The sequence below is a fragment of the Scyliorhinus torazame genome, chromosome 12 (assembly GCF_047496885.1).
Source record: "Scyliorhinus torazame isolate Kashiwa2021f chromosome 12, sScyTor2.1, whole genome shotgun sequence".
NCBI lineage: Eukaryota > Metazoa > Chordata > Chondrichthyes > Carcharhiniformes > Scyliorhinidae > Scyliorhinus > Scyliorhinus torazame.
Window position 1 is genome coordinate 2,540,623 of NC_092718.1, and position 15,843 is coordinate 2,556,465.

At 45.0% G+C, this 15,843-nt stretch overlaps 1 protein-coding gene across 2 annotated transcripts in view; it reads right to left on the reverse strand.

Moving 5' to 3' along the window:
- Nucleotides 1–15,843, reverse strand: part of usp8 (ubiquitin specific peptidase 8) — a 63,068-nt gene that overhangs the window by 7,953 nt on the left and 39,272 nt on the right. For both annotated transcript variants that reach the window (XM_072470275.1, XM_072470276.1), the window contains exons 10-16: nucleotides 15,317–15,537; nucleotides 12,388–12,966; nucleotides 10,314–10,394; nucleotides 9,029–9,288; nucleotides 7,958–8,170; nucleotides 3,236–3,446; nucleotides 679–912 (exon numbers count right to left, since the gene is read on the reverse strand). In XM_072470275.1, the coding sequence (XP_072326376.1) occupies nucleotides 679–912; nucleotides 3,236–3,446; nucleotides 7,958–8,170; nucleotides 9,029–9,288; nucleotides 10,314–10,394; nucleotides 12,388–12,966; nucleotides 15,317–15,537 (1,799 nt within the window). The remainder of the gene's footprint in view (nucleotides 1–678; nucleotides 913–3,235; nucleotides 3,447–7,957; nucleotides 8,171–9,028; nucleotides 9,289–10,313; nucleotides 10,395–12,387; nucleotides 12,967–15,316; nucleotides 15,538–15,843) is intronic.

Consider the following 15,843-nt stretch of genomic DNA (forward strand, 5'->3'; position numbering starts at 1 on the left):
AATCACGTATCAGCAGCTTATCAGACTCTGGGGCATTACAACTGAGCTCCAATTCCATCACTTGCAGCCGGGGAATTGCTGCATGGCAACTGAAGGAGGAACCCTGGCCCTGTTCCCAGATACAGAGACTAATTATACCAAAACCATGGAACTCAGCACAGCACCTGGAAACTAACAATCTCACTTCCTGAACTTCTGGAGTAATAGGAAACAGATAACCCAAAAGGCAAGTCACGTTCAGACCCAAACCATTAGAACAGCATAGATGCTCCCAGAGCTCTGGATGGGGCGGGGAGAAAAAAAGATGTAAAGGGCCTCTACATTTTTGAATGACTCCAGCATTAAAACAAGCTCAAGCATGTTACATGCGCAGTTTCTTGGTTAGGGAATAATGCACTGGGGTAAGGGGTTGGGGGCCTGGAAAGTGGAAAAATAAAGTTGTATCCCAGTTACAATTTTCTCCCTTCTGTCCCGAAGGTAGCTTGTGCAAAGTTCAATTTGTTGATTTACATTCCAAAATGTGAGTGATGGCAGGCAATTCAACCATGCAGGCACCACAGTTGGAGTCTGATCACTTGCCTAGCAATAAGAAACTTGCCAATTCTCCCTCCCACAAATGAGACCAACATAAATTTTGAACACATACAATTGTGTATGAAACTCATACAAGAATCTTACCTGCAAAGAACATTTGCTAGAAGATGGAAGTGGCAGAGACAGATACATAAAAGCTTCAAACGTTCGAGATCTTTTATGACAAGCCAGACACTGTACTGTTGACTTAAATTGGCCTTGGAACAATGCCACAATAATAGACTCATTGAGACATTTGTGCTTCTGCCAAGCTAGCTCTGCTGCTCTCGTGTCATCCAAGCCATCAGTGATTTCCTCCTTGTACCTCTTCCGGTCAGCCTTGAAGAAATTAGAAAGCAATAAAAATTATGTCATCTTTGGTGTACATTAGGTGTGAAAGTAATAGTCTGTCAGCGCAGAGTGCCTGTCAGCGCAGAGTGCCTGTCAGCGCAGAGTGCCTGTCAGCGCAGAGTGCCTGTCAGCGCAGAGTGCCTGCATTGCAGGAGGGGTAGCAGACTTCACAAATAGTCAACATCCATTTCTAAAGCTGCAAAGGGAACATTCAACAGGCAAGATTGTGCCAGAATCTAAAGGCTACTCAATCTGGGCTAGTTTCAGTCTAAGGATACTTATTCTGCACATTGAGTTGATCAAAAACTGTCAAAGTAAATATTCACCAACAACATTTTGCCACTAGAAACAGAGATCAGGAATAGATTACCACAGTGACAGTGAAAGCTGGATTTAAACTCAAAGTTATAACTTCCTATCAACATCCACAAATACGCTGTATTCATTAGAAAAAAGATCAGAATCAAACGAGCCAATGAAACTTTTTTATTCTTCATTAGATGTGAGCATCACTGGCCAGACCAGCATTTATTGATCATTCCTAATTGCACTCGAGGTCGTGGTGATGAGTCACCTCCTTGAACCGCTGCAGTCCCCGAGGTGTAGGTACACCCTCAGTGCTGTGAGGGAGGGTGTTCCAGAATTTTGGCCCAGCCACAGTGAAAGAACAGCCAATATATTTCCAAGTCAGGATGATTGTGGCTTGGAGGGAACTTGCAGCTGATAGTGTTCCCATGCACTGCTGCCCTTGTCCTTCGAAGTGGTAGACATCACAGGTTTGGAAAGTTACTGACAAAAGAACATTGGTAAAATGCTGCACTGCTCCTTGTAGATGGTACACGCAGCTGGCACTGTGCGTTGGTGGTGGAGGGAGTGAATGTTTATAGTGAATGTGGTACTGGTTAAGCAGGCTGTTTTTTTCTGGATGGTGTTGAGCTTCTTGTGTTGTTGGAGCTGCGCTCATCCATTACATTCCTGCCTTGTGCCTTGTAGATGGTGGACAGGCTTTGGGGAGTCAGGTGTTTATTTGCCACAGAATTCCCAGCCTCTGATCAGCTCATGTAGCCACAGCATTTATATGGCTGGTCCAGTTAAGTTTCTGATCAACAGTAACTCCCATGGTAACTAAACTTCAGTAAATCATAGCATTTCCACCAGACTACAGCCAAATTCACTTGAAGCTGTCACCATCTTTAGAAAGAAAGTCATTTATTAATGCAACAAAACAGGCTGTTGATCTGTGCATTTTTGGCAAGTTTCTGTAGCTATGAGCACTCGGTGATGTTCCTCCGTGTGTTACTGTTCCTTTGCCTCCATCCCAATTCACAACTTTAACACTGTAAAGCGCTCACTGATAAGGAAATAAAAACATCCAGCAAATTATATCTTGTCTTTTTTGAGATGTGACAAGATACTAAGAACAGAAAGGCAACAGTATTTTTTAATTAATATGTAGTTGCAGTGTAAACATAGCTGGAAGCCAGCATTAGATTGGAAAACAGGCAAATGGGATGAGGAGCTGGGAGGGGAGATAAACTGGAGAGTGTGGAGTGAGGCGCTTTGAAGGGTAAATGCAACCTTCTTGTGCGCGAGGATGAGCCTGATACAGTTTAAAGTGGTGCACAGGGTACATATGACTCGGGCAAGAATGAGTGGGTTCTTCCAGGGAGTGGCAGACGAGTGTGAGAGATGTAGTTGAGGACCAGCGAATCATGCACAAATGTTCTGGGGCTGCAAAAGGTTGGAGAGATTCTGGCCGGGGCACTAACGAGGTAGTGGTGGAGGAGGTAGAGACGGACCCATTGGTGGAGATATTTGGGATATCAGAGAACCCGGAGCTGATGGAAGGGAGGTAGGCCGATGTTGTGACCTTCACCTCTCTGATTGCCCGGCAAAGAATTCTGATGGAGTGTCGGTCAGCAAGGCCACCGGGGATAGTGGCCTGGCTGGGGGACTTGTATGACTTTTTTCGGTTGGAAAAAATCAAATGCGAGCTGAGGGCTTCGGCGGAGGGTTTCAAAGCGAGGTGGGAAATGTTCGTGACCGTGATTGAGTTGGTCTTCGGGGGGGGGAAAGAGAGGGAAGAATAAAAGCTAGGGAGACGACTGTGACGAACGAATTACACATTACAGTGCAGGAGGCAACCATTTGACCGTTAACATTTGTGTCATTTCAACTAAAGCCACATATCCCAGCTCCCTATAAAATACCAGAAACAATCCTCAAGGTGCAGAATTCAATTTCCATCTCCAAATTACCTCAAAATATTTTGATCATTGCAATAATGTCTCAGCATGCAGTTAGATCTTACTTTGTTAAGGTCTTCATGGAGTCCATCCATTAAAAATAGAAGCAGTTCCTGGGAATCCTGCTGCACATATCCTGCAAATGTGTCATTTATTTTTCCTATGCGTCCTTTAAAGTCCCTTGGACTGATGCATTTATATTGACCTGACCACAGGGTCTTCATTATCACACCAAACTCTTCAGCAACCTCACCTTTATGGCCAAGAACGTTTGACCTATCACAAGAAAAATCGGAAATTGAAATTTTTCACAATACACGCCAAACAATTGTGTTCACCTTTTTGGAGGACAGAGAAACCACTAACATTTAGGGAGGGTCGGAGGGAGCAACAACATTCAGTCTAGTTACAATCAGCAGGCAAAGGTTTCCATTTTAAAGCTCAAATTACTGATCAGCCTTAGGGCAGGGGTTTATGAGCATCGTTGATTCTGTACTTCAGAGCAGCCTTGGATCTCCACAATGACAATGTGTAATCAATGATTCCGTTAAAATTTAGTTGCTGCGGATAGCCAGATTTTCTAGCACGGTAACAGTGGTTAGCACAGTTGCTTCACAGCAGCAGGGTCCCAGTTTCGATTCCTGGCTTGGGTCACTGTCTGTGCAGAGTCTGCACGTTCTCCCTGTGTCTGTGTGGGTTTCCTCCGGGTGCTCCGGTTTCCTCCCACAAGTCCCAGAAGGTTAGGTGAATTGGACATTCTGAATTCTCCCTCTGTGTACCCGAACAGGCGCCGGAATGTGGCAACTAGGGGCATTTCACAGTAACTTCATTGCAGTGTTAATGTAAGCCGACTAGTGACAATAATTATCAATTGTTTTTAAGTAGCTACAGATGTACAGCATTTATCCTCCCAGACTGTACACAGCTGTAGACACTGGGTGTGATGTATGTATTGAATTCCTGGTTGTAGTTTGTACAAAATGAAATGGATGCTGCAGAGGCAATACAAAAGCTACAGTTCCATATACTGGTTCAGATAATGTTTAAAAAACAATTAGCCTTGTGGTCATCGTAATTGACATGTGGATGTTGCGGTCTAGGTTGGTACTTATTGCCCATCCTTAGTTGCCCTGAGGGGGCAGTAGTGAGCCACCTTCTGGAATCACTGCTGCTGGGTTGGGAATTTCAGGATTTTGACCCAGCAACAGCGAAGAGACAGCAAAATATTTTCAAGTCAGGACCGTGCGACTTGGAGAGGAACACAGCCGTGTTCCCATGCACTGCTACTGTTGTTGTTCTTGGTGAAGAAGCCAGTGGATGGATGAGAATCAAGCAGCAGCTTTGTCAAGGCTGCTCCTGTACCATATCTAAACTTGCCCCCAACAATTTTAAATATCTAGGTAAAGGAGCTCTCAACAAACTGAATTTTGCATGGGCGTCAAAGACTTCTTTTAAAATCCAATGGGGTGTGTGCTTTGCTGGTAAGGTCAGCATTCATTGCTCATGCCTAATTGTGAATTAAGAATGAAAGAGGGAGCAGGTGAATAGGGATGCGATTCTCCAGAAAGATTTCTAAGTGTGGTAGCGAGCAGGAACTGCTGCGAGCTTCCCAGCACTCAGCCCAGCAAGGCTGGCAACACAATTCAACATTAATTGGTTGACTTAGAGGCCCCACAGGCTTCTCACCGCAAATGAAGGCTCGCCAGCTCCCCACTAACAAGGTTGAGCAGCACTCGCACAGCCAACCTCATTCAGCACACAGTCATGGCGTTGAGGCGACCAACTCCAAGGTTTGGAGACCTGAACCATACAGACTGAACCATCCTTCCCACTGACCACACTTCGAGGATGCCACAGTCGATGTGCCAGAGTTGTAATTCTCGCCCTCCACCACTGCAGAGACACACCTCAGTGGGCAACATTCGTGGACAGGCTTCTGGGGCACAATCTGGTGAGCACCACACAGTTTATGATGTACATCAGGTCGAGGCAGGAACGCCCAGGCGAGACAACAGTCGGAAGGCTGGGACCAGCTGGGTCCCAGCCTGATGCTGAACCTCTGCAACACGTTTACTCGGAGCTGATGGAGACGTTAAGGAGTGGTTGGGATATCCAGAGGGAGATATGTCAGTGACACTCCAGCAGGTCCATAGCTGATTGGAGGAGTCCCAGAAGCGCGGCTGTGCATGTGCCACCGAGTACACCAGGGCCCTCCGGCCCCAGAGGACGCCTGCCAGGGTATTGAAGGCCACGGGACATGGAAAGCAGCTGGCTGCGTCCACCTTTAATGTGCATCCTGGGGACACACTGAGACGTAGCGTTGGAGCTAGGAGAGCCATGCACGTGGAAGATCATGGAGGGCACTGATGGGGCGAGGGTAGGTGGGGGGCAAGGAATGGTGTGTTGGGGGAGGGGGGGGGGAAGAAGGGGTGGAGGCGAGGCTAGGGAGGGAGGGGATAATGGGACAGCACCATCAGGATAATGGGGCAGTGGTGTATACTTGTTCGAGGAACATTAAAATACCCGTACCACATCCAGTATGACGTCCCGAGCTCTTTGTTCCATGATGCAGACCGACCACCAATCCCGTGCCCCATCCCCCCAGACATTTGGGGTGGGGGGACGAGGGGATGTGGCGCGCAACCCCCAACGCACACACACCCGGCAGGAGCTGGGGTCCATCCCCTGGGTGATCGAAGTTTGGCCGCTCCCACAGTGTTCAAGCACAGTGACCATGTATCAAAGTGTGATTGGGATGCTAGGCAATGAGCCCCACATGCTACATCGTCCGTCCTCCCACTCATGGGGATCCATTTGGGATGTGTGAAGCGCGCACTTAACCACGATTGCCAATACCCTATTCACAATAGCCTTCAACCGCAAGACCAGAGGCCTCAGCGGTCAGTGTGAGTCACAGGTGGTCGGTGGGGCAGACAGGCAGGGGCTAGGGTTGCCCCGGGAAATGGGAACACAGTCCAGGGGTTGGCAAGGTGGACCCGTGCACCCCCCTAACCACAGAGCACCTGCCCCAGCCCCATTACCCCCAGGGTGGCCCACCCCAACCGGGGTTCTCGTTTTCGGCCTCTCCCGAGAGCACAATGAGGCCGGAGAATCCCACCCTGGGATTACCAATTTGCCTGGGATTTTAACCATACCTCTAGGAGAGCTATTGGAGAAACCATGAGGCACCGTAAGAAGAATTCGATTTAGGTTTAATCTATTCCATTGTCATTATCATAGGCTAAAATCTTTACATTCCAAGCAAAACGAACAACTTAGACAATTAAACGTAAAATGAATGATGAATTCAAAACTCCCTTTGGAATGTGGGGTACTAGATATTAATGTGGTCAACAGGTGTGGTCTTTGTCCATCAATGTCAGCTCTGCCAGAGTGGGTAGCTCTCACCTCAGTCAGCAGACTATAGATTCAGGACCCTCTCCAGGCCTTGAGCACAAATATCAAGGCTGACATTCCAGTGGAGTACTGAGGGAATGCTGCACTGTCAGAGGTGTCATCGTTTGGGTGAGACATTAAGCTAAGACCCGGCTTGCTTTCTCAGGTGGCTGTAAAAGGCTCCATGGCAGTTGTTTTGACGAGCATAAGAACTAGGAGCAGGAGTAGGCCATCTGGCCCCTCGAGCCTGCTCCACCATTCTATGAGATCATGGCTGATCTTTTGTGGACTCAGCTCCACTTTCCGGCCCGAACACCATAACCCTTAATCCCTTTATTCTTCAAAAAACTATCTATCTTTATCTTAAAAACATTTAATGAAGGAGCCTCTACTGCTTCACTGGGCAAGGAATTCCATAGATTCACAACCCTTTGGGTGAAGAAGTTCCTCCTAAACTCAGTCCTAAATCTATTTCCCCTTATTTTGAGGCTATGCCCCCTAGTTCTGCTTTCCCCGACCAGTGGAAACAACCTGCCCGCATCTATCCTATCTATTCCCTTCATAATCTTATATGTTTCTACAAAGAACAAAGAAATGTACAGCACAGGAACAGGCCCTTCGGCCCTCCAAGCCCGTGCTGACCATACTGCCCGACTAAACTACAATCTTCTACACTTCCTGGGTCCGTATCCTTCTATTCCCATCCTATTCATATATTTGTCAAGATGCCCCTTAAATGTCCCTATCGTCCCTGCCTCCACTACCTCCTCCGGTAGTGAGTTCCAGGCACCCACTACCCTCTGCGTAAAAAACTTGCCTCGTACATCTACTCTAAACTTTGCCCCTCTCACCTTAAACCTATGCCCCCTAGTAATTGACCCCTCTACCCTGGGGATAAGATCCCCCCTCATCCTTCTAAATTCCAACGAGTACAGTCCCAGTCTCCTCAACCTCTCCTCGTAATCCAATCCCTTCAACTCTGGGATTAACCTAGTGAATCTCCTCTGCACACCCTCCAGTGCCAGTACGTCCTTTCTCAAGTAAGGAGACCAAAACTGAACACAATGCTCCAGGTGTGGCCTCACTAACACCTTATACAGTTGCAGCATAACCTCCCTAGTCTTAAACAGAGGAGTTATTTCCAGGGACATGACCAAATGTTACCCCTCAATAAACATCACTTAAATAAAAAGATTATCTCGTTATCATCCTATTGTTTTTGGGAGCTGGATGTGAACAAATTGGCTGCTGCATTTCCCACATTACAACAGTCACTCGACTTCAAGAGCAATTCACTGACTATAGAGCACTTTGGTCAGAGAGCTACTCATAAATGCAAAACTTTTTTCTTTCATCAGATCATGACCTTGCCCAAGAGTGATTATTCTTACCTGTTAATATCTTGTTGGTAGTAATTTTTATTGAAGTACTCTGCCAGGTGGGGAGTGTTGCACAAACATTGCAAGATGGAATTCATGTAGCAGGTGTTGCCAAGGTTTCTCAGACCAGTCAGTGCTCGCCCCATTCCTCCATATACAGGATTCAGGTTTCGGATTTGAGAAGCAGAGGGGCTGGAGATTTCAGTTTTGGTGTAGCCAGGTGGTCTGCAGAAGGTGCAAAACAAATTTCCTTTTGATTTAGGACAAGGAACAGCGGGTATCAAGGTCCTCAATTACAATAATTTGCAATGCACATATTATTTACTGTCTGAAATTATGGAGACTAGTGTGCAGAAAATCTCAGATTTCATAAATCTTTTACTGAGGTATTAGTTTAGAATTGTTTGGCTGTGGGTTTTTCAAGGTCATCGCTACGATTTAGGTGGTTACGTTAAAACATGACATTACAATGTAATTAGAAAATTGAATCATAGTTTCAGCCTTCGTAAAACATCATAACAGTGTAGGATCCCTTAAGCCCAAAGGCCTGCAGAGATGGGGGTGGATGGTGAGGGCGTGGCAAAGGGGTGGATGGTGAGGGTGTGGTAAAGGGGTGGATGGTGAGGGCGTGGTAAAGGGGTGGATGGTGAGGGCGTGGTAAAGGGGTGGATGGCGAGGGCGTGGTAAAGGGGTGGATGGCGAGGGTGTGGTAAAGGGGTGGATGGCGAGGGCGTGGTAAAGGGGTGGATGGCGAGGGCGTGGTAAAGGGGTGGATGGCGAGGGCGTGGTAAAGGGGTGGATGGCGAGGGCGTGGTAAAGGGGTGGATGGTGAGGGTGTGGTAAAGGGGTGGATGGCGAGGGTGTGGTAAAGGGGTGGATGGCGAGGGCGTGGTAAAGGGGTGTACCTCAGCCACGTTTGGGTTCTTTGGATGTCAGGCCCAGTGTGGCAATAACCAATAACAAAGACTTGGGAACAGAACATTAGTAAATAAAATCCTCATTTTTACAAGAGATAATTAATGATTTGAGTATGTCAATTATCACATACAGAATCTAAACGACTTGAAAATGAAAAGAACCTACTTGGTATCCCGATTGATTCTGGGCACGAGTTTTGTTGTCACTTTGCTTTGCTCATCCTGAACTGCTTGGGCAATATCCGGGGAGGAGAATGAACGTTTTAACTTGGGAACATCAACATCTGTTGCACTTTGTGGTTTGGCTTTATGAGCTGGAGGGGTGGCAGGAGGTGTAATCGACGGGACCATTTCAGGTGGATACATGTGAACAACGTTCGTTGGTGAATGATAGTAACGGTAGGTTCCAGTCACCACATCAAGAAACTAAAAAGGAGCAAATACAAGGGGAAAGTTCCACTTAAAAGATTAGATTGACTCTTTTTTTCTACCGTAATACCAAAAAAGGAGACATCTGCAGTGAAACTTATTCTATTAAAAGATATAACCTGGCTGGATTATGGAAAAAGTTGGAAAAATGCGCCTGATAGTTAATTATTTTCTCAAAGCTGTGTTGTAGATTACAGAAATAACTGTCCTTCTGACAACTTGGATTGACACGGTTTCTTCGTGCCAATGTTAATCTTGCTGCAATTACACAAAAGTAGTATGTGTAGTTTGTGATTAAGGTGTCTTAAACGTAAGGTAATCATTGATTTTCAGGTGAAGTGTTCTGCGAATACATCTTGAGAAATATTTATGTATTTACAGATGGCCAGCTAATGGAATATTGTTTACATTGGAAGGATTCCTGGGGCGTAGATAACTTGAGGGGTATGTTTAATTCCTGGCTAAACAAGTCAAAAGACATCTGGTAAGAAAAGACAAAAGAATGCCTTACGCTTTGGGTACATATTATGTAGTTAAGGGGAACCGCCAGATCTGACTGAAAAGGCAGTTAGTCTTTAGAACTCTCATCTGAACATAGGTTTAATCCCAGTTTAGTCTCTTCAAACAATCTACACAGAGAAAAACAAGTAGAAACCTTTTGGTTAACTTTAGTCATAAGCGGTATTTAAAATATACTGGTTTGCTTAATTGGGATATAGTGGCAGGTTTAGGAAGTTAGTTAAGGTTTTCTATTTTACTTAAGAACTGTTGTAATTGTTACCTGTAAAGTCATTTCTTTACTGCTAATGTGGTTAATTCTGTGTTTAAATTTGTTTTAACATGGAAGATACCTTTTGGTCAATGTTATCACTCCTGTGGTGCAGTAACAATTCCTCACAGTTTCACAATTTGGAAACAGTTGAGTTCTCATCCAGGATCCGAACAGCTGGAAAATGCAAATGAATCCCCTGGGGAAAAAACCCATCTATTTTTCACCAAAAGTCATAACTTGGTCACTGTACCTTCATCCAACCTGGTGGTAAGCCTGGAACCGACCGGCCCATTTCCTCACTCCTTGCTCGGACTAATGTATCTCTATGTTCCTATATTAAAAAAACAGAAGTTTCACATTTAAAGGTTTTGTGTAGATAGCTAAAAGAAAAATATTCTCAAGCATAAAACACTTTCCACAAAACACGTGCAGATATAATCCAAATTTCAAAAATATAAGTAGTAAATAGGTACTGTTTCAGATACTGAGACCCAGAACCTAATTGCTAGTTGGTGCACTCCAAGTGGAAGGTTCAGGTGATGTGGGGAATAACTGGGATGGGTGCTCACACAGCATTCCGTCCCATTCTATTGTCTATATTCTGTATTTCTTAATACTATGTTCACAACTATAAATCCCCCCCAAAATGTCACATAATTAGACTCTTGTGCTAGTGTCTGTTTGACCTGGTAACACAAGGCTTCCTGGGCAGCTCACCACCAAGGACAATTGGGGATGGGCAACATATGCTGGCCTAGCCAGCAATACGCATCCTATGAACAAATTCTTCAAAGAAATCAAGGTTGAAGACTTCCAAGGTCACTCTTCCAATTCTAAGCCACGGTGTTGCCAGTGGGTCACAACATGTCCACGAATAGTGCTGGAAGAGTTTGGGACATTGGCTGAAAGATAATTGTTGAATATGACTATTATCAGGCTGTTGCTTGTCTAGTCTGTGGGACATTCTCCCAAATTTGGCAGACATCCCTGATATTATGGAGGAGAATTCTGAGGTAATTGGGCTTGGTGCGACAGTCATATCCAAAATGAAAAAGTTAAAATGTAAATAACTATTAGCAACAAAAGAACAAATTTGACCAAGAGAATTTCTTGAATTTGACTTCTTTGAGGACAATAATAATCGCTTATTGTCACAAGGAGGCTTCAATGAAGTTACTGTGAAAAGCCCCTAGTTGCCACATTCCGGCACCTGTTCGGGGAGGCCAGTACGGGAATTGAACCCGCGCTGCTGGCCTTGTTCGGCATTACAAGCCAGCTGTTTAGCCCACTGTGCTAAACCAGCCTCTGGATGTGTGTTCCTTGGCCTCCCATTTTCCTGCGACCCTTGACCAATGTCATTGTTGTACCTAAACTGGCTATTTATAAATTAGTCATTGTTACATATACCTCAATGAATGTAAACATACTCTGAAAATCTGTCATTCCATAATGACCACCCAGTTTGTTACAATTTTCACAGGAATTAAAGTACAGCAGTAATTCCTATTTGGTCCACTGGGACTGTATTGGTGAATTGAACCATTTAGTCTAATCCCATTTCCCTTCTTGGAGAAATTTCAAGGAAAAAGGAGATTTAAAAAATCTTCCTTATCGGTCAAGTGCTCTTCTTTCTTCCATCATTGTTTAATGTGATTTTTTTCCTTTCTAATTGATGGACAAATAGAAAATAACCATGTATCAACTGGACAGTAACTCCAACATGAGAGTGGTGTGTGGAAGGGAGAGGAAGAGGGGGTATGCTTACTGAAAAAAACACTGATGTGTAGTTTGAGATGAAAGACGGTGTCAGTAAGCCCCATTTCCAGATTTGCCAGCAGCCAGGAGAGATTGTAAAAAGCACGGCTCTAAGGCATGGCCGAGAATGGCATGGTTCTCCCACTCTAAGATCTAATCTCCACAGCCCAGTTGAGACAACACTGGGAGAGAAGGGCATGCATTTCATACAGTCAGGAAGTATAATCGGAGGCGATCATCGATGAGCCACAAACATCGAAGCAGGGGGCCTCAAACTGAACACTGGTAAGGACTTGAAATTAGATTACAAAACCTTTCCACTACTGCTGGAATGGGGCCAGGGGTAAGGTTCACCAGTATGTAGAAAAGTGCAGTTCTAACAAAACAAAACAAAACAGCTTTGAAAGTGGTCAACTATACAATTCTGTTCAGCAGGTTACACTCATTACTACCAAACAGCTATAACTTTTAAGTTCTCCAAAATGGAAAATGATAACAATCATTAAGATTACCGTTACTACTATCTTACTTCAGTGTTTTTTGGGGTGTAATATTTCCAAGTTGTGTACCTGTTTCTCTGTGCTTGTGCCACTGCACTCTGGCTCAGGGACAGATTGCTCACCAACGCTTTTCCTTGGGTCTACTTGATCGCTTATCTGGCTTTCAATTTTGCCCTTTTTTTCCGGTGATGTATTTTCTTGCTCTGCTAATCTTTTTCTTTCGGCTTCTTCTTTCCGCTGTTTATCTTCACTTTCCTGCATTTTCTGTTCCTCGTTTTCTCTGCGCGCTCTCTCTTGCTCCGCTTTTATTTGAAGCTCCTTTTCTTCCTCCTCACGCTGCTCATTTTCTCTGCGCTCTTGTTCTTCCCTTTCTCTTTCCAATCTCTCCTTCTCTTTTCTCTGTTCCTCCTGCCTTCTTTCACGCTGTTCTTTTTCCTTCCTGGCCTTCTCGCTAATGAGTGCTGCTTCAGCATGGATCTGGTTTCTCTCTTCGTCAGTTAGCAGATTCTGTGCTTCTACCAATGGTTTTGTTGACCGATCAGGAATCATTGGTCCATTGCGGATAGGTAGATCGTCAGTGCCAGCAACCTCCTGTTTAGGTTGAGACCGGTCTGCCAGTTTCAATGAAGGTTTTTTAGTTCGATCAACCTGTTCAAACAAAAAAGCACAATAGTCTTCATGGTAATTTAAAACCTTACAAAGATATTCACTTAGAATAGTAACCAGAAATAGGCTATTCAATTCATGTACATTAGAGGTACATAGAGTGAAAGAATGCCCCAGATTAATCAGAAATAACATTCAAACCACATGCATTCCAGGCAATGACCATTGCCAATAGGAGAGAATCTAGGTATCTTCCTTTGACACTCATTAGTATTACCATTGCTGACTCCCCCACTAACAACATCCTGGGGGTAAGCATTGACCAGAAACTGAACTGGTCCAACCATATAAATATTCTGGCTATAAGGTTCCCAGAGTCTGGGAATTCTGCAGCAATTAACTTACCTGATTATCAAAAGCCTGCCAACATCCACAAGGCACAAGTCAGGAGTGTGATGAAATAATTTCCACTTGCCTGAATGCAGTTCCAATACTCAAGAAACTCGACACCACCCAGGACAAAGCAGCTGCTGAACTTGACACCCTAACCACCAACTTCAACATTCACTCCCGACACTATCAACTCACAGCAATTGCTGTGTCTACCATATACAAGAGGCAAGACAGCAAGTCGCCAAGGTTCCTTTGATAGCACCTTCCAAACCTGTGCTCCATCTGCTGAATTCCCCTCCAAACCATGTACTATCTTGACCTGGAACTATGGTGCCATTCCTTCGCTGTCATTAGGTTCTAATAATCTTTATTATTGTCACAAGTAGGCTTACATTAACACTGCAATGAAATTACTGTGAAAAGACCCTACACACCACATTCCGGTACCTGTTTGGGTACACTGAACAAGAATTCAGAATGTCCAATTCACCCAACAAGCACGTCTTTCAGGATTGTGGGAAGAAACCGGAGCACCCGGAGGAAACCCACGCAGACACAGGGAGAACGTGCAGACTCCGCACAGACAATGACCCAAGCCGGGAATCGAACCTGGGTCCCTGGCGCTGTGAAGCAACAGTGCTAACCACTGTGCTGTCACGCCACCCACAAAACCTGGATACCCCTTCCCGATAGCTTTGTGGGTGTACATACATTGGATCAACTGCAGCTCACCACCACCTTCTCAAGAGTAATGAGAGATGGGCAATAAATGCTGGTGTTTCCAGAGACACCCACTGTCCATGAATGGAGTAAAACATTTGCAAAAAGATGTCAGCAAGAAGAACATCCCACGTGCCAACATGGGGTCTTCCTTTCTGATCTCCATTTTGAGTTCTAGACATTAACAAAAGCCAGCTAACTGCTAAACCAGTTAAAGGCATTAACAAAAAGATCGTCATTTGCTTTTCCTTCAAGAGCTGATGACAGTTTTTAGATGTGACATGTGAAGGCCAGAAGTAATTGTTTCATTCTAGGACAACACGCCTGCATATCTGGTTATATTGGGGTTCCCACAAGGGGAGGCAGTGATATCGTCACCGGTCTAATCAAACAGAGACCCAAGGTTCGAATCCTGCGAAAGCAGATGGTGGAATTTGAATTCAATAAAAATCTGGAATTAAACATAACCATGAAATCATTGTCAATTTTGCTCACTAATGTCCTTTAGGGAAGGAAATCTTACCTGGTTTGACTGTGAAATGGCTCAACAAGCCATTATCATTGGAGGGCAATTAGGGATGGGCAACAAATGCTGTAACTGGGGAGGATCAAGGAAAATCGCTGATTTTGTATCCCAAGAAAATAGATATCTTCCCTCAGACACTGACCGTCTTCAAACCCTACTTGTAGCAAAAGCGTTGCTTCAAATGCTTGGTTAAAATTGACCTGCAGAGTAAGTTGATCATGGAGATTGTGAGGTTCAGGGTCATAGCCAGCTTTTGGGGGGGGGGGGGGGGGGGGGGCGCCCTGCAATCTGCGCCCTGCGGAGTTTCTACCCGGCAACTTCAGCAAGGCGAGTGCTCAGATTCAGCAGGTGAGTCCTTTCACACCTACCTTCTGATCCTTGTGCCTGCCTGAGCAACCTTTGGATCAGGCAGCACACCTCGTCGCACATCCCCACCCCCTCCAGTTTCCCTTCCCACATCCCCTCTCACCAATGGTGCTCACCACTGCAGAGCTCTGTTCCCAGACAGATAAAACACTAGCATTCACATCAGCCAATGTTAATTTTTTTGGCAAACCTGACATAAATGGGTTGATTGAACGTTAAAGATGAGAGCTTGGCCAGCTTTCTGTTTCCATCAGTCCACTGATTTCACCAAAACCAGCTGCACAGGCATTAACAAGGGAGAGTGAGGAATGTCACTGCAAGCAGAGCAACAGAAGCAGGAATACGGAGCACAGTGCATACTTTGCACTAACATGACAATACACATACCTGCGGAATGGTTTTTACTGCAATAGGTTTCCCACTGTTCGGAACCCCAGGACCAAGGATACCATTAGGCACATGTACAGATTTTATGCTGACTTTCTTTGGTATCTCTTCCAGCTCAGATACATGTTCATTAAAACTCTCCAATTCTTGGAAAGCCTTCTTTTCATCAACATCTTCGGAGGGTGGGGAAGATTCCTCCAAGGTTGGGTAACTGAAATTCACTGTCATTAAAAAAATGAATGAATACAGTGGCCGTGGAATGAATACAGTACTATATTCCAGAACACAAGCAAGAGGAGCACAAGCAGAACACAGACCATATGTCATAGAACATTACAGCGCAGTACAGGCCCTTCGGCCCTCGATGTTGCGCCGACCTGTGAAACCACTCTAAAGCCCATCTACACTATTCCCTTATTGTCCATATGTCTATCCAATGACCATTTGAATGTCCTTAGTGTAGGCGAGTCCACTACTGTTGCAGGCAGGGCATTCCACGCCCGTACTATTCTCTGAGTAAAGAACCT